Genomic DNA, 23,251 nt, shown 5'->3' on the forward strand with positions numbered 1-23,251 from the left:
AGCCTGATGGGCGGCTAATGGCGAGAGAGGCACAAGGCTGAAACAACATCCTCCAATGTCACGCCAGGCCCTTCCGTTCCGCAGAGTCGTATCCCAGGACAATTCACAATTCGTACTCTGCACCACCACCACCCTCTGTCTGAATCTTCCAAATTCACTCCTTCTAAAACTATTAATTTACCTATGGCATCAAAAGACGCTTCCAACTCAGAGAAGCGAGATTCCTCCTCGCAGCGCAAGAATGCGCGCCCATCTCTAGCCGACAATCCTTACCACCCCAATTCAGCCGCATATTTAGCATATCCAGTCAAACATGTTGTGTCCAGCCTCTATCGTCGAATGACCGAACCTCCCGAAAACCCGGTCAACAGACTTCTCGATGCCCCTACTCTTTCAACCTCATCGTCAGGCGTTTACACTCTTCCAAGAAGAACTGCTTCTCCCTTCCAACCTCCACCCCTCACTCCTCTTGAACTGAGGCATTCATTGTCCCAAAAAGCCGCGAGCTCATTGCTCTTGACGCGGTCACTGGCCGAAGAGATTCGACTTTTACTCCCTCCAAGGCTTCAACTCATTGATCATTGGACGTTGGCATATTCACTAGAGGCTCATGGCTCCTCATTGGCGACCTTGTATGAACACTGCGCCCACGTGTCGACCTACACTCAGCGCTCAGGTTATGTGCTGGTAGTAAGAGATGGATCCGCATCTTCCACAAATGGATCTGTCTTCGGTGCGTATCTCTCGGACGCGCCGAAGCCGTCTCTTCATTACTTTGGCACCGGTGAATGTTTCCTCTGGCGTGCAAGTATATTGCCCACCTTGAGGGACCTGTCTACAAACTTGCACCCCAGTACAGAGCCTGCTTCAAAAGATCTGCTGGAGTTGGCTGGATTGCCACCTCCCCCCAGTGCTGATACCACCAACCTTCAGCGATTTACCACAATCCGAGGCGAGCGACGAACACCCTCGGCATCAACAACCTCGTTACCACAACCTTCTGACGCCAAGGAACCGTCCGCACCCTTAGCGCCACCTCTTGATCGCTCAGGCGCTTCAACACCTGATCGGATAAGGTTCAAAGCATTTCCTTACAGTGGAATAAACGATTTCCTGATCTACTGCGAATCTGGTTATCTCTCCATCGGTGGCGGGGATGGGCACTATGGCCTGTGGTTGGACGATGAATTGAACAACGGCATCAGCGAATCATGTCCTACCTTTGGCAATGAGCCACTAAGCGAAGAAGGCCGCCGATTTGAAGTCCTCGGCGTAGAGGTGTGGTATGTTGGTGCATGAGCCCAGAGCTCTACGTGGCGAACCAGAGCCCAGTGCTCATTTTCGTACATTGACTACTTTGAGCTCCGGTTCTAGGAACCCGAGAAGCCATTCCAAAGGTGAAGGGTCTATCAATCTGGAGCTGAACTGTTACAGTTCACTATCGTGGTTATCGAACAAGAATCTGGAACTAAGACAACCCATGTCGGATTATCGGGCAGTGAGCAGAATTGTTGTACGCCGAGCGAAGATCGTTGCACAGCGACAGCATAGCGAGTCTTCTGGTTTCGCAAAGACGCTGCTGGTCGACGAATCCTGTGCAGATCACCGGCGTGTGGCTGGAGCGATCGATGCTGAGTGAGCTGTCTTAACACGCGGCACTGATCTCGAAGCATGACTTGCATGATCTCCTTCCGGGTATAGTCTACAAGAAGTTAGCTGTGTGGAGTGCCGACAGCCTTCACCGACGCCGATTACTTCAGCAGACTGGAGTATCTGGTGCGGCCGACTTAATTGTTACGAAACTAACAATTAATGCGGCTTTGCCGTATCAGGATCGTCGTCGGTTGGGGATATGGCATGTTGATGCTGGGACATACCTGCCCCATTTCCCGACATCCCTTGGACGATATCCAATCCACGGAGCACAGGGTTCAGCTTAGGTCAGTTGTTGCCTTGCTTTGGTAATTCTGCCACCAGACGCATCCCATGCCAACTCTATTGAGAACACGTCCTGAAAGGGATCGTGTTATAGGTATCTGTGGAGAGACTGGCCATCTAACTGCTGCTCGTCACAATGCGGTAGAAATGGATCGCCGATTGAGCGCGTCGACTGACCCAGTGCACTCACACCGCGGACGAACGTTTTTTCCTCAAGCGCAGGAGACGGACTCCACATTTCATTTGCAAAATCTATACAGATATTGCTGCTCAGACCGGAGTGCAAACATCCGCCGACGTTTCAAGGCGGAGATCACATGTCGGGTCGGGATCTTGAGAATCGGGTGCAACCGCAAAGTACGTTTGCTGCATGTTCAACGAGATATGAATCCAACGTTGGAGCCACACCGACGTCATACCTCAGGTGCTTGGAACTGTGGTGCAGGGGCTGAAGCTGCTCGGTACCTCGTACAAAGCAGCCACAGCTGGGATGTTCCGTTCACTGTGCGGGACCGAACGAAAGCCTAGCCAGGAGGACAACTGCGAGATGGGAAACAGCACAGAGACCAATAGATTGCGGGCCTACACCTGCCGCAAGAGGAAACCCGGGTGATATCCGCAAAGCGAAAGCTTGAAGAGCAGGGAGATGAATTCCTGCGGAAGAATGGAGATGGAGCAAGTGTTTCGCAGCAGCAAGCGGCGCGGGCCAACATTGTACCTGTGGGCCAGCCATGACGCAGGTGGTAGTACTGCACAGTAGACGCCAGCAACACTACTGAAAGAACAAGCATAGTCAGCAACTAAGCCGAACGGGGAGAATATGCGCCGGCCTAAAAACCACGTGGTGGTGATGCCTTCTCGACGCGCATGATCTGACGGGTAGCTATCAAACAACGAAGGAGGCTAGTCGGGTATGCGGGGGAGGCAAGAGACGAGGATGGTCAACGCAATCCAAGGGTGAGAATAAACGAGCGTGGCTTGACTTTGTGCTTGCTGGTAAGAAAGGAGAATGGGGCTTCTTTCCCTGAATGGAGGTTGGCGGGCGAGGTCGACGTCGAATCGAATGCACGATGGGTGCCTCGTTCGTGTCCTCTGTTATTGACCGTTGTCCAGGAGCAGGCCATTTAATGGCCTAACAAGTAGAGTACTAAAACAGACGGCAAAAGAAGAATATCTCAAAACGGGTAGTGGTGCCATGGATGATTTGACCAGCGGGCTGGGGTTAGTCATGATCATTCAAGCAAAGCGCAAACCACACGACGATTCCGCCCTGCTGCACACTGCAGACATGGTCAGCAATGATTATCCGAGGACGCAACCAAAGAAATAATCCAACATTCCTCTGGGCAGAAACCCCCCCTCATCTTCCCCCTGATGGCTTGTTCTTGATCATCCTGGCTCTGGCTGAAAGTGCTGCATATCGTCGTGAGAGTTTGTTTTGGGCCGTCGAAAGCTTAGGGGCGGGGAGCGAGATAAGACAGTAGTAAGTGATGAGAGGGAGCGCATGAGGAGGACAGAAGCAGAATTGGGACAAGAAGGGAAAAACAACCTAAATCAAAAGACAGCTGCGTGACGCGCAATTGTCAATTACCTTACCGGAAAAACTCTGCGATACCACGGTTCCCTTGCTAGTACTAGCCCATACGGCGTATATTAGCAAAACTAATCATGAGAGGAGAGGCATTATTGCAGCGCTCTTCTTCCCTCCCCGATCTGCGTCTTTTTTTTGTTTCCCAAAGTCTTTTTCGGCCGTGTGATAGTATTTCGGAGGAAATTCGCAAATATATCTAGTTTGCTCAATTTGCTAACAAGCAGCAGGACTGTTCTCCGTATCAGGGGCAAGAAGGGTCTGGGACCGAGTATACCGAGTACCCAGTACCACAGTCCTTGTCTGAGATCTCAATGACGTATTTGGTCCATGCTCGTGCCCCTCCAGAAAGAAGCAAAGATTGCGAGGCGAGCTGGATGAAAGGTGCGCAGCGGTGTGGCCGAATCACCGCAGCCCAGAAGACGAGGCTATTGGTTCCGCGCACACATAATCGCATCCTTGGACGAAAGGGGAAGTCGTGGTGTGTCCAGAACAGCGGTCTCGCTTCTTCGCTCTTTTGTCGCGCCTAAGGTTACTGTGTTAGGCCGTGGCCCCTTGGGTTGTGACCTGGCTGGCTGGGGAATTTTAGCTGCCGAGTGCCGGGAAGGGCAATCATTTCTTTTTCCTTTCGTCTTGTTCGCTGGTGGTGTTTTAATTCCGACGGCCGGAAAACAGGAGCAGAAAGTTATGCTGAGAAGGAGGGGGGGCAGAAGGTTGGACGAGGGCAAAAAGAATAGAGAATAATGGAGACGGGAAGCACAGTGTGAATGGGTTAGTGAAGCGGTATGCAGTGTTGTGTGCCAGTTGTTCACACGGGACAGGGTGAACAGGGTCCCAGTCGTACCTGGGTTTTTAACAGTACCGAGTAAGGGCTCCAGGGTTCCAGGTTCTAGTTTGGTGCCTAGAGGGTCGAGGGGAGGCCTACCTCTGGGCTGCTGCTAAGGCCCCGAACGGCGAACGGCGAACAGCCAACAACCCCACTACCGCTGTCATCGTAATCCCTATGCAGCGTCAACAAGTGTCGAGGTCACGATCCACGCCAGCATCATGTCATCATCCAACCCAAACCATCTTCCACCCTCCACCCATCCTGGACACCCCTTGTTGCCCTTGCTAGTTGTTAGCCTGCCTCGTCTCCACCCCTCGACATGGCCCTCTTTCTGCTTTGTCTGTCTTGTGTTGCTGCTCCGTACGAGTACGGCAACCAAGAGCATGGGACGTGGGCATGCATCAAACTTTTTGCCCGCTCTCCTTCGTTCCCTTGAGTTGACCTTTTTTTTTGGGTTAAACAGCTACTCCCCGGTCCACAGTGCTCATCATGGTGGATCCAGCTAACTGATGTCTTCTTAGTAACCCAGCCCTCCTCTGAACACGGCTGCTACTAACTGTAACCCATGATATAAGGCCTCATGCCTCATGCCTCGTTGCCCTCCCTCTCACCTTGTGCTTTCTGAAAAACCCACTCCTCTGCGGATATTATTGTCGACGAGACTTCATAAGCTGACCGACCTCGCTCTTGGGGCACTACAGTCCTGTCTTCATATAATATCCTTGTCGTGCCTCGGTCTCTCTTCTCGTCGGCCTTCCCTTTGCTGGCTTCGGTTTCCGTTCTGATACTATACGGAGTACCCGTCGTTGGTACATACCACTGGCCTCAACAGCCCTTGACCTAGACAAGCAATGGGCGCTACCATCATGACCCCTCCCCTGGAACCTTCTTCACCGATGGACGGCGGAATTCGCAAGCGCGTATGCAAAGCCTGCGATCGCTGCCGGCTAAAAAAGTCAAAGGTCAGTTCATTGCTCTCCCGTCTTTTCCCACATATACTAACCCATATCAGTGCGATGGTGCTAGTCCCTGTAGTCGCTGTAAAGCAGACAATGCCATCTGTGTCTTTGGCGAGCGCAAGAAGTCCCATGACAAGGTCTATCCCAAAGGGTGAGTTTCCAGGCGCATTGCTTACGTGGTTTCTACCGAAGGAAGAGCCGCCCTTCTGACAGTGGGACTCCTACAGTTACGTAGAGATGCTCGAAAGCCAGCAAGCACAACTGGTGGCCGGCCTGCAAGAGCTGTACAAGCGAACTCAAAACGGCCAAGGTTGGATAGGTGCACCCTTGAAGGAGTCGGCGAACGGCGTGCCCTTGACCCACGACATTCTGGAGAGGTTGGGAGCCTTGAAGCAAGATGGTCACACAAGCGAGACCTTCGAGGAGGACCTTTCTGTTCTGCAACAGAAGCTGATTGCCGACGGTGCTGGCTTCATGCAACGACAACCCTCCCACGACTCTCACTCGGACAGCAGCGCCCCCTCGCCCATCTACGAGCCCGTTGCCCAACGGCCTAATTTCACCAACCCATTCAACCTCAATCAGTTCCCTCCTACACCCCCCAACCAGAGCCCCTTCCCCCAGAACGCACGCGCGATCCCGACCAAATCACACTCATATCCTCATGCCCAATCGAATCTCAGTTGGAACACGCCCGTCTCGGAATTCGATGACAGCATGGATTTTATCAACCAATTCGAGTCTCCCATCATGGATTCGGCCATCGACATGAACTCGTTTCCGCCGACCATGTTCCAAGATCATATCGTCCCCGCCGCAATCAACCCCTGTCTGACCATGAAAGACTGGGCCGGCCAGGAAGATCTTCAACGGTATTTCAATACCAATATGATTTCATAACCGCCGTCAGAGGTCCCCTTCTCCAGTACACGACTGTTTAACGATCATATCACTGTAATGCATCCAAAAGCGGGCGAATAGGTTTTGGCTTTTTGTGGGGGTTGTCCCAGATCGCTTGGTTTCTTTTTGGGGGGGGGGGGGGTGTTTCTTACGGAAATGACATCCGGCGGGCAGGGCGGCACCAAAGACGACCTCGGTGGTCACGTCTTTCTGCTAGTGGGGTGGAAGCTACAGCTGGTTTTACGTCATGCAGGGGGCTTTGTTGTGTACCATGGCAAGTTTATGATGATACCACATCTCGATCGGGTCATGTTTTTCTAGGCAGGTTTCTGCTTCGGGTGGGAACGGAGCTGGGGGGCATCTGCCGATGGCGAAAAAGGGTGGTCATAGCACTCGTTATTGGCAGCGAGACTAGGATCAACGCAGGCTGGCATGCCTCGTTGCATATCTCACCATGCGTTTCTATATACTAATGCACGGAGCGGAGAGCAATCTCTTCATGTGAGTACAGATAATGCAAGCAAGGCTGTAATTCGGTTACGAAGCGCGGGCCTACTTTGCCATTATTATCTTCACTGTTCTTCTAACGTCGGAAAGCATCACGGGCTGAAAGCTGTTCGTATCAGACCGCTCTTTCCGAACGTCACTTCATGCCCGATCTCATCGCACACGGACCCCAGGTTCAAAAAGTAAATAGAGTCGCAAACGGCGTCGTAAAATAGATTGAGATGCAACCTACATACCTAGGAGAACAAGTCATGACCTCGGCGGCTCCTACCCCGCAACAGCCTTGTGCACGCACTTCATCTCCGTAGCTGCAATCACAACTCAATGTCAGTTTATCTTTGGGATTGTCTAGGTACCTTTGTCCATCATGTGGTAGAGAGCGCCCTCCGCACTCGAACGGCCTATAGCGTGCTGAACGTGCTCAATTCAGCCTATGGTACGCTGAACCGGGTAAATGGGCGCCAGCATCAGGTATGTCCCCCCGCCTGTTTTATTGGACAGAAGGTCACTGTACTGAAAAATTCCTATCGTGACTCCAAGGCCTATGCACGCTGATGCAACTATCTTGTCATCACTCTCTGTCGACAATACGACTACAACTCTACCTTGATCAATACTGAGTCCTGCCGGTGCCACGTCGACCGCCGCTGTCAGTCGCAGTCATGTCGTCAGACTCCGGCTTCTCTTTCCTCCCGCAAGGTGCAATCATCCAGGAGTTCAAAGTGGCTGGTCATAACATCGTGCTTGGGTATCCCACTCCTGAACCCTATGCCGATTCACCATTCTTCGGTGAGACCATTGGCCGCGTGGCCAACAGAATCAAGGACGCCGAGTTTACTCTGAACGGGAAGTTGTACAAGCTAGCAGCAAACGAAGGGCCTACCCATATCCATGGAGGCTTAAAGGGTTGGGGCAAGAAGAAGTTCAATGGTCCGCAACCCGTCAGCCGCAATGGAAAGGAAGCAGTTCTCTTCACATATGTGTCGCCCGATGGAGAGGAAGGATATCCCGGCACCGTGGAGCTGAGAGTTTGGTACATAGCCTGGACAGAGGAGGAAAGTGGACTTACCAAGACTGTGCTTGAAACAGAGTATGAGGTAGAGCTGATTGGGAACGAGTGTGATGAGACTGTTGTCAACATCACCAATCACGGGTGAGTCTGGTCTAGGGCGGCCTTTTACGGTAGCTCTCCTGTTAACACCAGCCCGAACAGCTACTTCAACCTGAGTGATGGACCCACCATCGAAGGGTCGGTGGTGACGCTCTATACTTCGAAATATTTGGTGGTGAATAGCGCGCTGATCCCGACTGGGGCGATTGAAGATTTCCCGGGTATTGAAGCAAATAAACCTTTCGTCCTGGGTGCGACAGAGCCGGATATTGACCATTGCTTTGTTATCGACACGGATACATCATATCTCCCCCTGGATACTCGCCCAAGACAGCTCAAACCGCTGATTAGCGTATCACATCCCAGGACCAAACTGCACCTGGACGTCTTCAGCACGGAACCCTGCTTTCAGTTCTACACTGGGAAGCATATCAAGGCCGCCGCAACAGCACAAACTCCAGCAAGGGGAGCGCGAGCAGGTTTCTGCGTGGAAGCGAGCCGCTTCATCAATGCGATCAACGTGCCAGAATGGAGAAACCAAGTGATACTCAAACGCGGCCAAATTTGGGGTGCAAAGACCGTCCACAAAGCTTGGAAGGCATAGGGGAACACCAGGCGGCCTAAGCGATGCTCGCAAGGCTGAACAAGGCTTCCTGCACACCCCTCCGCGACAAGTTTTCTAATCATAGAAGGTCTGAGATCACGTGTGGCTGTGATGACGGGGAAAAAGGGGTTATCATTCGAGAATCTGACCCGGTGAGCACTTACGAGCGAGGCAGCATAAGCGATAGAATATTCGGTCTCTCCCTGACAAATTCATCTCATATTATGACGGCATAGTAGCGCCATGGCCAAACGACAAGGCGGATAATCCCCGTCACTGGTTGCATGGCCTAACTTGGCCACTTCTTGGGTCCAGGAGAAAAATCACGCGTGCCGACTCTCCAGGAGTCCATGTCGAAATGTGGATTTCATCTTAGATTAAAAAAAATGCCTCAAACCCCCAGAAAATCATCATGGCAGATGCGAGATCACGGAGCCGCTTTATTCAGCTGGCGACGACAATAATATGTCAATAGTGATGACTTGCGGTACATCGGCCGTAAGTAAATGCCGAGACTACGAGGTACTCGGAAAGGCATCCGTGGCCCGATCAGGGAATGCCAGGGTCAGAAATGGTCGACGGGGTCGAAGTGGTCCCCTGATGTACGGAGTACGACTGAATGAGGTGCTTTGCGATTCCGTAATTGAGGGTTTGGGATTGTTCTGCTTGGAAGCCGAGTTCTCGCCGTGCGGTCTTGCTCGACGGACCGCATTACAAGCCGTTTCCTCAAAAATGCCCGCTTGGGCAATGAGCTGTTACGTTCGAAGCATTTCACTTTACCAAGGAGAACGAACGCACATCCGAGGGCTTGGAGGACTGTATCGGACACTTTTGTGTGAGTGTCGATCAAACCATCACAACGTCCAATCAAGCGAGTACGCCTCCAGCAAGCGAATGGACATGGCGTCGGATATCTTTTCACCCGAATCCGAAACCCTGCCTTGGTGTCAAGCGCAGAAGCGGTCGCAAAAATGCGCCGTATTTTGTGACTTCCCCTCTTCTTAGCAGACACGGCGACCTATGGTTTGCCTGAAGCCCTCCCATCCACGGTTTAGTGTTGGGCGACGCGGTTCTGGACCTGAATACACTTGGCCATGTGAACTCACACCGAAGCTCGGAGGTCAAAATCAATTCCAAGTGGCTGGCGACGATTGGACGGAAAGCGCCAGAGTCTGTGTTTTCTCCAGGCGCGATCAATCGAACGAAATGGACGAGAAGAGAGGGAGACACAGAGTGAGAAAAACGCACGAGACCCGACGTTTTGACCCATATTATTGGACATGCAAACATGGTGTAAGATGCAGCTGGATGGAAGCACACTGGCTCCAAACTGCCCTGGGCTGTGGTTTCTAGAAGATCGATCGGGGACCATCAGCAGTGCAGTCGCTGCAGGTGGCGAGATCATCACTCAGGGCAGGCCACAGTCTTAGGCATCAGCCAAAGCAACTGGCCATGGCAAGTTCTTGTCGAGGGCATGTGGAAAGATGCGATTGGTCGAGCGTGGGCGTTCAAGACGCCTTGAGGCACGAAGTGGTCACAGCCCCCTTCGACAAGTATATTTCAAGCTCTACCTAGGACCACGTATTCGCTTGGGCTTCCAGAGGATGGATCCCTAGCTGCAAAACAGGGTCGCCAGGGTCGTCCTGTCAACCTGCCAATGCTTTCCCCGCGGAAAGCCTCGTGGTCCGCGGCGGTGCTCTTGGAGAATTGGGACAAGAGTACGGAGTACGATGGTTTCACTGGTATTGGCGTCCCAAGAGCGACGGGAGAATCCCCAAGACTCAATTGCTCCCGGCGAGGGTGACATGCCCAGCACAAGACCCCTATGCCCAGCACCTCCGAGGGAGCGCCAGCCCCGTACAATCGTGATAGTAATTCATTTCAAGAAATCCTTCCTTCTTCGTTAATCTCGGCGGGGGGGAGGGGAAAGGTTCCGCTGAGCAGGTTGCTGAGAAAGACTCCGAGGTCCTTAGGCCAGCAACTTGGGCCGAGCACTACAAGGTAGTATGTCCCAAGTAGGGTTAGTTTGCTCAGGCATAATTCGCTGCATAAATCCTGTTCTGGATAAAGGCCAGTAGCCAGTGAAATGCCGTGGATGGGGAGGTATGTATTACTGTACTGTTACCGAGAGTTTATCCGGTATTGTCACATTTCGCATCGACATTTCAACTTCAAATGTCAACATCGTATGATTCTCATTCGATTCCACTTCGCTCACTCCTCTCTTCTCGCTTTCGCTCTCACTCTCGTTCCTCGCTCCTCACCACAGTGTCGTTCTTGGTCGCCGAAACGAGCGCAAAAGTAATCAAACATCCAAAATCGTCCATCATCGAAAGGGTCCTCGCATTAGATCTTCTGCTAGCCTTTTTGCTATCAATCCGTGTGATCTCCTGTCACGGTTGCTTTCTCGACTGCCGCCCCTACAGTATTATCGTCTTGTCTAGCGCTTAACGATCTTCTATCAATCCGCTGCTTTTCGATTCCTCATCACAATCAACGGCAGGCCTTCCCCCCAAGGCCCCCATGGCGCTGCCTGAAACAAAACAAAGTTCCTAGCCTGGTTATAACAACTTCCAGCCGAGAAACGCTTTGCCCTTTTCGAGCTTGAATGGCTGGGTGCTTGATTGGCTTGGCCGAGCGATGGAGCAAGCCTGCCGCTGACTCAGAATGCTCACCAAGTCTCTGTCATGGTTTTGGGGGGCACCAGGAGGGTATTCTAGTCCCTCTCTGGCCGCCAGCTTTGTCAACACCTTCGTGTTTGTGGCACAGCGGTTCGCAAAATCTCCTCGGGTGCGGACTTGTTCTCTGGACGTACTCCCGCCTCGACCACACAGGACAAACCAGCATTCTCCACCCGCGAAGCTATATCTTGCCCGTGTCACCTATTAGACCCCCCACTGATCCAGGTCCAGGGCTTCAAGACCAAACCCAGGTTTCTTGGCAGATTCCTTGCTCGGGAATTCGTGACTTCCTCTTCAAGGAAAGGTTTAAGGCCCAGAGACGTTTGAGACTTGAGACGTTTTCCCCCGCTCCTTTAACGAGTGCCAGAAATCAGACATCTGCATCTGAGATCTGCACGCCATCTTGTGACTCATCAGGCAGCACACCAGAAAATACGCGCCTGTGGTGGGCTCTCTCCGCATAAACAGTCCCTATCAGAGCCTTTTGCCAACTTGAGTAGGGGCTTCGCAGGTCCCTTCTGCGCCAATGTATGGCCAGCTCCATGATCACGGGATCTTCAACGCCGACACCGATTACGCTGATGCTTTTTGACCGCCCACAAGCCATTGGCCGTAATCAGAATCTGCTGGGTATTCCTCTTTTGGCATCAAAACGCCCGTTTCAAGTATGAACTTTCTCACTCCTGATTGGCAGTTAATTTCCAACGTCTTCTGGAGTTCCTCCAGCACAAAACTGCGGCCGCCCGCAAGTGCCGCTTTGTGAAATCTATCAGGGCTTTGTCACCAAAAAGCTACAATTTGGCTGGGCTCTTTCCATTCTCGAACGAGGTCGCTTGTCTGACAAATAACTGGGCGTGTTTTTCAACATTGTGAGTAACTCGGACTTCGCCCGAGGTTATGCCCATCGGACGCCTGACTGGGAAATTAATGTTTTCAACCAAGCTCGATCCCATCGACAAGAACGAAGAGTAAAGGGGAGCGGCTTGCGGCTTGCGGCCCACAATGCCCTCCAAGCACGAATCTGCCCTTTGCCCAGTCAAGAGTCATATGCCAGTGCCCATTCAGCTCCCAGACTTCACGAGCAATCGGAGAAAATCTGATGACAGCACGTTATATCCGATATCAGACGATGGTCTTCCGCAACAGGAAATAAGCGAGTAAGGCCGTACTTGCCTCGCGATAGAAGAAACAATGCAGCGAGCACGTTTCAATGTTTCTCGTCAACTGCTAGTTCTGGCCCAAGATGGCGCCGCTGTCGACGTCCAATAGATCAACCCTCAGCGGTGGCTTTTGTAGGTACGGGGACAAACCTAGACCAATCTTTGACTGGTCGAAGTTATCAAAAGGATTCAACCTGCCCAGTACTTACTCATCGTGCCGCGCAAACTCAATCTGGAATTTTTCCCTAACACTGCAGCTCGATTGATAACAGGTCGAGATCTATTGCAAGAGTGGGCGATGACCAACAAGCGCTGAGGTGTTCTCGGTACAGGGTCGACGAAGTGAACCACTGCGATTTTCGGAAAATCACGCCATGCCCTCCTCGAAAAACTCGTCTTGGTGGCTCACCTTACATCATCACCACAGGAGGCTGCTGAACTACCAGAGGTGCCTCGGCACAAACATACCCAGTACAGGCGAGCAGGTTAGACTCAGGGTCCTCTGCCTAATTATAAGTCGATCGTCGATCTTACATTCCTTGAGAGTTCGGCAATCCGGGACCTGTGCGGTTAGAGCCGCACCAAGCTTGACTTCCGATCCTTCTTGATTACATATCTGCGGGTGTTGGATCGGTCTCTCCCGCTCGGCTGAGACACGGTAAGGTGGTATTGAGCTTCCCTAATTTGAACAACAACGCCACCGGACATTGAGATCGAGACATGCAGGGAACGGAGCCGGAGACCTTCTACTGTGCAAGGGTCTGAAATCCTCCGTCCAATATTTCTGCCAGATTCTCAATTCGCGGCCAAGAATGATGGCAGTCAGCCTTGGGCACGGTGTTCCTGGCGCTCGAGGAACAACCTGTGTGTTTTCGAAAATTGCTCGACGTCACCGTTACTCTGTGCATGTTTTGTTGGAATAGATGAGCCATTTCGACCTGTACGAGTACGCCTTTCTTCCTGTCGCCGCTCAGAAGGCGGGATTGGCCCCAGCTCCACTCTTCCTACATCTCCTTCCGCTCATCCTCGTTGCCTACAAAGCTTCCCGCCTGGGGTCCGGCTCGGGGAATTGCACAAGGAACAATGGTTTACTCGTTTTAGAGTCTAGCGGGTTGATACCCCGGAGAGGCAATTGCGCGTCGTCGCGTGTCAAATTTCAATCCACTGGATACGGTCACATTGGGACCAGGTGATTAGGAGCAATTCATTTCTGGAAGGAACCTCCCACCATGTGGTGTGATGTTTCCATTCGCCACGACCTATCGATTGGACAAAGGACCTCCCGTCGTTGACAGCAAGGATATAGGTATGCGTTTCGTTTTCCGCCGAAGCTTCCCTTCACGGGCGGCAAACAGTGCCCGATGAATCATCGAGGGATGGCTGACGACCCGAGCAGCCTGCGACTTGGACAGAGATATGTGATTGCCTCACATGGTGGCTAAACATGAGGAACGCAAATTGCTCGCTGGGCTAACGCTCTATATGCAACAGCCTGCAAACTGCTCTGTAGGCGGTGCAGAGAATGCATGTCCTTGAGCAGCTAGCCACTGCGACAGACAGCGCAACCCTGTTCAGTACGTGCAATCCTCTTACCTGGTTCGCGGTGTCTTGGATACAACTTTCAGCGATCTTCTATTCCACAGTCAGTGGTGAGTCAGTGAGCTGCTGCCGACCTGCCTGGCTGGCATGCTCGCTGGCCTAGAATTCACTTTCCATCGCTTCCAACGGAACCATAATCATACCATAGGTGGTGAAATGCCTTTTCTCCCTGTAGGGCGAGCGAAGACCACGTGCATCGTTCTACGTCGCTGGGTCCCGGTCTGGATCAAGGGGAGGGAGAGGGGTGTGTGCGCGGAGAAAGCTTATGACGGGTAGAAGTTCAACCAATATCGATTAATGTTGTCTACCTCTCACCTATATATATATACACATATAGATAATATGTTGGACACTCGCTCGTTCGTTCGCTGAAAGGGACGCCATCCGATAGACCGAAAAGACAGGAGAAAGACGCACTGGGGGAATGAGGGGATCGCAATTGAATAATGATGTGCAATTTCTACTGACCTTGTTCTACCGTGACTCGCAATGTTGCGAGCCTCCTCGCCACCTTCTGTACTGTATGTAGGATGTCCTTCGCCTTTCTTTTTGTCCCGAGTCGTAGAAAGAGGGACAGAACACGTGTGAATACGATGAATACCTCCTTGCAATAGGAGTCCACCTCGCTGTTCATTCAACATCATCGACGTGACATGGCACGCCTGCGGAGGTTCCGTCATCCTCACAATATCTCGTTACCGTGATCGTCCCTGGTGTCGTCATTCTCATCGGCAGCGCCTGTAGTCAGATTCCATACCTTCCATCTCAACTTCTCAATCACCACTCTTCTCAGCCAAGTTCCTCCACTATCCGCGAACCATTTATCTGAATTTTCGTCCCCATTGGTGTCCCTACTGGGACCTTCGTGTTGTTCGATCATTCGTTTTCTTCGCTCAAACTCCTCATCCTCCCTCTCCCATCGATCAAACCAGGCAAACAACAACCTCAACTGCCACAGTTTGTCTTTCTCCATCTGTGCCTTCCCTACCCCGACACTTTGGCCTACCGGATTTTCTGAAGGCAGAACGCCCTTCTCAAACTCGAGCCGTGAATCCACGACTGTGGTTCTGCTCAGCTCCTTCCCATCTATAGGTATCGGACCTAGTACAAGCGCTCGTTCGGCGTGGTCAAAGTCCTTGAGAGGCTCGAGTTCGAAAAGCCATTCGAATGGATTCGGAGCTGCCATTCTCGCAAAGGTCGTGGTGACACTAGCTGCGGCTGTAGAGCTGGTGGTAATAGCGCTAGTGTACGAAGGGACAGCATTCGGGTCAATGCTAGGGATTCCCATCGCCCAAGCTTTGGCCTGCAATTCCGCCGTGAAAAGATTCCTTGGGGGCTCATCGTAGGTGGTGCGGCGCCGAAGGATAACATTCACCGCATTTTCGCTCTTGATCCTTTCTCTGAGCGATTGTCCTCCAGCTTCGAAATCGAGATGCCCATCCCAGAAGCCCTCACCCTTGACCTCGATGGATTTGATGGTGTCGAACTCTGGTATCAGGCCAGGCAAGCGGATTGTCTGCATCTCACCGTTTTTCAGATGAACGCGGCCAGTCATACCTCCTGAGACGGAGCCACCTGCGTCACCGTCCCTTGCGACGAGACACCGCCCCTCGGCAGCAAGAACCCATAGATGCCGCAAAGCTTGAAGATGGCCGCGGTTGTCGAGGACGTCGCTGGGAAAGATGGGGTAGAAAGCTATACACAGGCTCGCAATTCCCAGATTTGATGTTCCGAAGGTCCGCGTACCGCCAGCTAGGAACAAGGCGCCAAGAGCCATGTGGGCCGCGAGGTGGCTTCCGAATGGTGTATCTTTATCAGTACGTCCATGAAGAGCGCGCAGACGGCGCATGACAAGTAAATCACCCGAACCGGCCACAACGGACGCTGAAGCTAGGGCAAGGGTGTCGAGGCAGTTGCGCACACTGTTCAGGGTAACTTGAGAATCGTAGTTATGTGCAGGCAAACGGCTCAGGCGGAGAAACTGGTCCAGGTAAGAGACGAGCAGATCACGGACGTCGTGTCGTTGAGAGCCTGCGAACCTCAGCCCAATAGCGAAGCAGATCCCGGCGACAATGTTGAAGAATGGCATGTCCTCGGTGCTGAGAAATTTCGTAGTCTTCAAATCGAATCTCGATCTGTAGGGCTCGGGAAGCGACTTTTGGATGAAATCGTAAGTGGGTTGAATAGAGTCCCACATGATCAGATGCCGAGCCAGGGTTCGAAGAAGGAAAATATCTGGTCGTACATAGTCAAATTGATGCAAAGTATCCGGAATGTCGACTTTCTTCGCAATCCCCGCGTCGTTGGTTTTCATAAAAATGAAAGCTACGGCCATCACAGCCCCCGCAGTCGCGCGGTCGAGGACGTGAACCATATTCACATTCTTCGTGCCTACGGCGATAGTGAGGAGGCGTTCGACAACGCCCATATCATGAAGACCATGAAGACGTTTGCCCTGTCCGAGATTGATGAGACCTAGAGAAAACCCGGCGGCCAGTCGGTAGCCCTCGTCGCGAATGACGTTGTCAAATGCAACACCTTCTTCTGGATCATCGTTTTCAATCTCGGATAGCATGACGTCGGACATACGACGATGTTGAGAATTATAATACAAGAGTCCAATTCCCATAATTCCAGTGGTTTGTGTCAATGAGGACAGATTGAGTTCGGCGGCACCGGACGGCAGTAGACGAGTAACGTGAACGGAGAGCAGGCGGGTTATGAGTGTGTCCATGGTTCCGAGAAAAGAGGCTGAGAGTCCTAGCAAGAGTCCGACAGATGTCATAGTGTGCTTAGGAGTGAGATACTTGAAAGCAACCCATTTGGCCAGTGTTTTGAGATGACCATTCAGACCCAGGGCAAGCAAAAATCCAGCGTGGCGGTTCGTCAACTCGGGAGGCTTATTGTACAGTATCCATGAAGTATCGATTCCTTTAGCATCGTTCGAGATCATGAGACCCATCGAAGCGCCGTTGTGGAAGAATGCCCAACACACCTTTTCTTCCGTGAATGTGGCCTTGTCGGCGCTGAAAGTCATGGGCTGGGCGGCCTCACTGGCCTCCCGAGGTTTCATGATACATTGCAGACTGAAAGCAGGTATGGGAACCCTTTCAGTGAGCAAGGGGACACGAGCATTGAAATGCATCATTCCTCGTCCTGCAGCCACAGATAACGTCCTGCGGGTGACATGTTGGGCTAGTTCTTTTTGTGCTTCTAACAAGTCGACATCGCTCCAGCCAGGCTCAGGTGTGCATTCAACTACTGGAGGCCTTGTCTGATTGACAAGTCTGGAAGCTTCTGTGAAGCGACGGTCCTCGTTGAATATCAATTTGCTGATAACATGTCGGTCTGCCTCGGAAGACGCGTCCCATCTTTGAAGCGTTTCAGCCTCAACTGCAGATGAGCAGATGGCGTGATAGTCCTTCAGAGCTTCGTGTGACGACGGTAACAATTGTGATTTGTATGAATGGTGGGACGAATCATCAGCTTGTTGAACTACAGCATTTCGTCCCAGGATAAGCTGATTTACAAGGTTGCCAACTTTGTCGGCCCTGTAGCGGTTCGATGCAATTGCTTGATAGAAAGCAGCAGCTACTCCGTCAGGAAGAGTGCTCAGAATGCGCTCACTAACCCCTGATTGAAGCAGGGCCGCGATTGCTCTGTGGGGACTGAGCTGATCCTTTGCTTGATCCATGAAGGACAGAAGAGCCAACGTTCGTGGCGTCAGGTTCGCTGCCTGCCACCATAGTAGATGTTCATGGTCGCTCAGCTCTGGCAAACCGGAAACACGAGCCAACGTCAAAAACGGAGCGGGTGCGAATCCGTTTATCCACCTCTCAAGGTGTTCGTATATTGACGGCGGCGGAAATGGTTGTCCTGGAATTCGCAGACCGTCAAGGAGCGATTCGTCGTATAAACAATTGGTGGCTTCCGCCGATTCATGTTCATAGTAGGCATTGCTACGAGACGTCCAGTCTTCCCATCCAAGCCAATGCCCCAGCTGAGCAAGAACAATCACCAAGCCGCTTCTTGACCTCCTCCGACCAGGGTTAGACATTGTATTGAGTTTGTCTTCCTCATAAAGGAGATGCAAACCGAGTAAAATACTGGGTATAGCATTGCAACGTTGCTCTCGTTCCTTGTTGATCGAGGTCGGCAAATATCCCTCCGGTCCAAGAGCACTTTCTCCTAGCGGAGTTTGCGTATACTCTCTTGCTAGAGCTATACATGCAATCAAAAAGGCGTTTCTTTTATCGGAGGAACCCTCTTGGAGAGAGGCCATGCTTGCTGCTCGGGAGTGCTTTGATTTTGGCGTGACTATTGTCGGTTCAAGGGACTTCTCCGACATCCACCCCCAAGCAGGCCCTTGCATTCCGAATTTCTGGGGCATTTCGTTATCTGCGTGATGCATGAGTTCATAATTCGTAAGGTCGATGGCACTTCCACTGCTGGAGCGAAGAAGAGCATTTTTGGTCCGACGCCGCGTGGGTGTAGACTGAGAATGTTGATTGCTAATGAAAGGCACTGCCAGGGAGAAGAGCACTACCACCAGGGCAGTCCATTCAGAGTTTACTGGTGGTTTCCTGCCTTTCAGCCACCTCGAAACCTCCCAAAACGTAACGAGAAGGCTTTCCTGTTGGTTCGGGCCAAGCACCATGTCACACATTTTGAGAATCTTGTGCACGAGAGGATCTCGAGGAGCAAGTCGGATCCCCAATGTATGTCGGCGCTTGTCTTGGTCAACGGCGTAAATCTGTGCTTGAATTCCTGAATCGAATAGGGCTTGAATTTGTACATCTGTTCCCGGTATGACTCTCCTGATTCCTGTGTCTTTGTCCTTTCTCGAACTGGATGACTGGGAGCTCAGAAATGGATCGTAAATTGCGTATTGTACAGGAAGTCCGAGTTGGAAGGATGGAGACCACGGCGCTTCGAGCTGCAAGCCAGTAATTTGCGTCCGGGACTGTGTTAAGACGACTAGTCGCTGGATAGATCTGTCCACGACCGTGCATGCGTCCTTAATGCCAGCCAATCTGCGAATTTCGGCCACTTTGAGCTCAAACGAATATTTGGAGATGGTCGACTTTCGTGCGTTGCCGTGGATGTGTTTTTTCACCAGAACCCTAACTATGGTCATCTCCTGGGCGCTCTTGTCCATTACGCAGAGGTAGACGTCCCTTGTTCGCTCACCATCCTGCACGAAGGCACTACCAGTGCTCAGCGGTAGAACCTTCACGTCAAAAGCGGAGTCGGGCTCCGTAGATGACTGTCGGCGCGGAAAACTTTTGACTTTGAAGAATCCGACATCTCTGGGAAGATTGGTTTCCGAGCCGTCGAAAGTATCGTCTTCTAGACGCATAGACTGCCGCAAGGGGTCAAATTCTTCTAATAGTCCTCGGGCTGAGATGTCTAGGAACGAGGTGCCGGTACTGAAAATAGATGTATTTGTCGGGAAAGAGCTTCTCCGTCGAAAACCAAAGCTCTGCCGCTCATTAAAACTGCCGATTGATTCGCCTCGCCTGCCAGCCCTGTTCAGACTCTGTCGGCCCGCGTGACCCATTGCTAGGTCGTTGAACGTGTTTCGATCCGCTGCGGAAGCCAAATCTGTTCGTGCCAGCATGGAGCTGACTCTACGGGCCGACCGCGTTTGCACCCCAACATCGCCGAATTCAGGCCCCAGTTGAGAAGCAAGGTCATTTGCTGGAAAGGATTTCTGTTCTTCTAAAGACGAGAATGGCCCGCCCTCTGGATGCGGAGGGCGGGAACCCAAAAGGCTTTCCCTGAGATTACTAGGGTCCCGGCCATAGACGTTTGAACTCTTCCTCAAAGCCGCGCGAGATTTGGTGTTGGCTTCTTTCTCACTTCGTTGTTTGTGTTTCTCGGTCATGACGTCTCCGCTCACATGCCAGAGTGTGAAGGAAGCATTTCTTTCATTGAGGGTCAAGGCCATGCAGATAGGTCGATCGCTCGCGCTTCCAGACCCGAATTCGTCACCAGCAGAGATGAAAATCACCTTCTCAGAGCGAGGAAGTGCACCGCATTGTTCAAGACCTTCACCTTTCCGACTAGGGCTCCACACCACAAGCCCTAACTCGGACATGATCTTAGTCAATGAAAAGGTCCGGGGCATGCCATTGGCATTGGATGGCGCCAGTCTAGGGTCTGAGGGCCGCTTTTCTGGCAAGATCAGCGACGGTCTCGAGCTGTTGCCACCGATAGAAGTCAGAGTTTCGTTGATAGTGCTGAGGTCGTGATGGACGTGCTCAACGTAGCCACCAGACTCCATCTCCCCTAGCTTCCGCTGTAGAATGAATCCAGACGGTAAAGGAAACGCAGAATCAACCTCAAAGGAGAGAGGGAAGACATAGCTGTCGCCGGAGAGAAGGAATATATGAACTTGAGTCTTGAACACCACCACCAGTCCACGCTCTAATGGCCTGCCGTTTTTATGCTGCTGTTGACTGTTCTCTTCGATATCTCCAGGTGGGCCAAACTTAGCGACCAAAGCATGCAGAATCGTCTCGCCCTCGACACTGAGGTTCAGCGCTCTTTCAATTGCACCGTTCCTGGACCACACCACACAGTGTTCTGTCATAAGAATCTCTTCTTCCACAAAACTCGAGGCATTTTCGTCGTACACCCGTGAGAGTGTCCATCTGTATAGTGAAGTGGGAGGATCAGTGGGGAGGATCGAAGCGGCAACGAGGTAGGGTAGAGCGCTGGGCTCATGGAGGCCGAGCGACTGGATTGAACTCATGGCTATGAAACGGCGGAGGAAGGTCGACAGACATGAGGGTCAGGTGTGATGGATTGGACCCAATAAGCATATCTATTGCAGGAGCGCCATGTATATTCAATGTTATTACCGCTTCAGTCGCATTTTTGGCGCAGCGAAGACAATGTGAGTGCGAACGTACGGTGGTGACAGCGACGCGTTCCCGACGCGATTTGGAGAAATTGAAAAGTTTGTGGCTCAACTCACACCTACCAATCGACCTCGTTGACCACTACTTTATGCAACCACACAATTGTCAGCTCCTACTTTGCTTCCAGGTCACAATTCAATCTTGAAAGATGCGTCGATCAATACTGAGACAGAAAGAGCGATGGCAGCTCAGGTATGTCCGCCTTCTCCGTTGCTAGACCTCGTCTAAGCTTGCACATCCAGCTACGAACTCCCGCACGAAGCATTCAGATCGCACGTCTACCCTCGACAGTCTTCAAATGGCTCCACCGTCGTGGTCTACGGGCACGAGCAAGGTCTGCGTCTTGTGTGGTACGCTGGCAAGGGATTTAAGCCGCCAAAGAAAGATCTCCCAACACCAAAGATAAATGGGACTGCGAAAACCGACCCTATGGTCATCGACATCGACGACGAGGACGAGGATACGCCAGGGTCGGCAGAAACAGAAACAAGGCCTGCTGAATTCAAACAAGATGAGGAGGAAGTGGACCCGTCGGCGCCATACCGAGATGTATTACGGCACATCGACATACCATTAGGAACGGCAGCCTCGAGGATCGCAGTGCCATATATTGTAAAGGATCTCGCCCAAGCCCCTCCAGAGTCATGGCCTGCCATTTACAACGATCGCATTATCGTCGCTGCAGCTTGCACTGATCTAAGCATCCGAGTCATCTCCACTCCTCTTGATCCTCCCGCTCCAGAAGTGCACGACGTCTCCAGAATGGATGTACAAATATTGAAAATAGAAGGCCCAAACTCCCACCAGCAGTTCGTCTCAGACGTTGCAATCACTCATACTGGAGTTGTTTTGAAGGAACAAGAGGATGTCGAGGAACCAACTCAAGCAAGGCCTCAAACTCGCTCACAATCTCAATCTAAGCGGGAGACTGCAGAGGCAGAGTCAGTACATTGGTCGCTCCTCGTGGCATCAATCTCGTGTACTGGTGCAGGACTGTTACTGGTGCATCAACTTCCGCTACAAAAGAATCAACTTGCCCCAAATGCAGATTATGCTCACCCAATCAGAAGGACATACCTCCGTTCCTCGTCGATGAATGCGAGGGTCTCATTCAATACTTCTCCGTATCCTGCCGAACGACATTCGACCTTGCTCATTACCCTTCCTGCAGATTCCACTGTCAAGGTCTACCAAGTTTTTCCATCACGCACTCGAGAGCGTAGAGGATCTACTGCAACATCTGATTCTGTGTCGAGCACGCGCTCATCAAGGTTTCTCACCAATGATCGAGGAAAATTTCTCATCACAATGCTCCCGTCCTTCCGACCAGAGAACATGGAAGTTGTCCAGCAGAGACGAAAGGCAGTCCTGGATGCGAGATGGCTCATCGCTGGCCGTGCCGTCGCAACTTTGCTCGAAGATGGCGAATGGGGGATCTGGGACCTAGAGGCCGTAGGACCTACGTCTTCCAGCTCCGGTGCCAATCTCCTCCGTGGGCATGGAAACATCTCAGGCATTCAAGGTGGCTCCTTGACTCGGTTTGCGATCCGGTCGCACATCTTTCCTGCCGTCGAGTCCAAACAGAAATCTTCTCATGCAGAGGCACAACCAACGTCAGGTTCTTTGGCACCGATGACCCCGTCGACCCGTAAGGTGCGATCCGCGGGCTTATTCCAAGGCTCAAAACTCACCAACAACGCATTAAAATCGAATAACCAACGATGCCACGGTTCCATCTACGTCGAGGAAAGGCTCCCGAACCGTGTCGCGCACGACGAATCCGTGCTCATCAGCTACGCCGATGAAACCATATACGTCCCTTCCATCCTCTCTTTCTGGAAGGGTGAGTCGAAACCAATTCGCCTCCCACCTGCAAGGCTAGGAGGTCAGGTACCATTGTCCATCAGCCTCCTTCCTAGCTCAGAGAGTTCAAACAGCATGTTTTCTGGGACCAGCATCTTCGACAACGCACTGCTCTCTCCTCCTGACTTGCTCATCCAAACCTCTCACCGCCTCATCCTCTCACTGAATCCGTTATCTTCACGTTCCAGCGCAGTCGACCCATCCTCACAGACAATAGCTGCCCCGTCGGACCAAGCATTACTCGCGTCCGGCAATCTGGATGTGGAGGGTATGGACCGCCTTCTTGATGACATGGGCGGCGTAGGTGCAACTAAGAAGCCCATGAACCTCTTTACGAAGAGTGTAGGGTTCCGCATTGATGATGACGATGGAGATGAAGATATCGACATGGGGAGCCCGACGCCGGCGAAAGGCAGGGGATTGAGGATTCCCAATGGGAAAAAAGTGCTCGAAGGTGAGTCAGCAGTGCCGCAGAGGAGGCTATTCACGTGAACACCCATGCAAGCAAGCCATCGTGGTCGAAAATCTGGATGACTGCTCTCCTTACCGCGGCTGGAGTTGACTCTTTTGTTGGCAAACTGAACGG

The 23,251-nt window shown here is 52.0% G+C and overlaps 5 protein-coding genes across 5 annotated transcripts; 4 read left to right on the plus strand and 1 right to left on the minus strand.

Annotated features, from left to right (window-relative positions):
- Positions 1-183: 183 nt before the first annotated feature.
- Positions 184-1,299, plus strand: Z519_10043 (uncharacterized protein; the record flags this gene model as incomplete). The annotated part of the gene is made up of 1 exon (XM_016767762.1): positions 184-1,299. One exon carries the CDS (start codon positions 184-186, stop codon positions 1,297-1,299), a length of 1,116 nt encoding a protein of 371 aa, XP_016615860.1.
- Positions 1,300-5,206: 3,907 nt separating this feature from the next.
- Positions 5,207-6,214, plus strand: Z519_10044 (uncharacterized protein; the record flags this gene model as incomplete). Its single annotated transcript, XM_016767763.1, has 3 exons — positions 5,207-5,317; positions 5,368-5,465; positions 5,542-6,214. The coding sequence occupies 3 exons, from the start codon at positions 5,207-5,209 to the stop codon at positions 6,212-6,214; spliced, it is 882 nt and encodes a 293-aa protein (XP_016615861.1).
- Positions 6,215-7,383: 1,169 nt separating this feature from the next.
- On the plus strand, positions 7,384-8,436 carry Z519_10045 (uncharacterized protein; the record flags this gene model as incomplete). Its single annotated transcript, XM_016767764.1, has 2 exons — positions 7,384-7,874; positions 7,935-8,436. 2 exons carry the CDS (start codon positions 7,384-7,386, stop codon positions 8,434-8,436), a joined length of 993 nt encoding a protein of 330 aa, XP_016615862.1.
- Positions 8,437-14,558: 6,122 nt separating this feature from the next.
- On the minus strand, positions 14,559-20,633 carry Z519_10046 (uncharacterized protein; the record flags this gene model as incomplete). Its single annotated transcript, XM_016767765.1, has 1 exon — positions 14,559-20,633. One exon carries the CDS (start codon positions 20,631-20,633, stop codon positions 14,559-14,561), a length of 6,075 nt encoding a protein of 2,024 aa, XP_016615863.1.
- Positions 20,634-20,950: 317 nt separating this feature from the next.
- Positions 20,951-23,157, plus strand: Z519_10047 (uncharacterized protein; the record flags this gene model as incomplete). Its single annotated transcript, XM_016767766.1, has 2 exons — positions 20,951-20,994; positions 21,045-23,157. The coding sequence occupies 2 exons, from the start codon at positions 20,951-20,953 to the stop codon at positions 23,155-23,157; spliced, it is 2,157 nt and encodes a 718-aa protein (XP_016615864.1).
- Positions 23,158-23,251: the final 94 nt, after the last annotated feature.

The sequence above is a fragment of the Cladophialophora bantiana genome, assembly GCF_000835475.1.
Source record: "Cladophialophora bantiana CBS 173.52 unplaced genomic scaffold supercont1.17, whole genome shotgun sequence".
Lineage (NCBI taxonomy): Eukaryota > Fungi > Ascomycota > Eurotiomycetes > Chaetothyriales > Herpotrichiellaceae > Cladophialophora > Cladophialophora bantiana.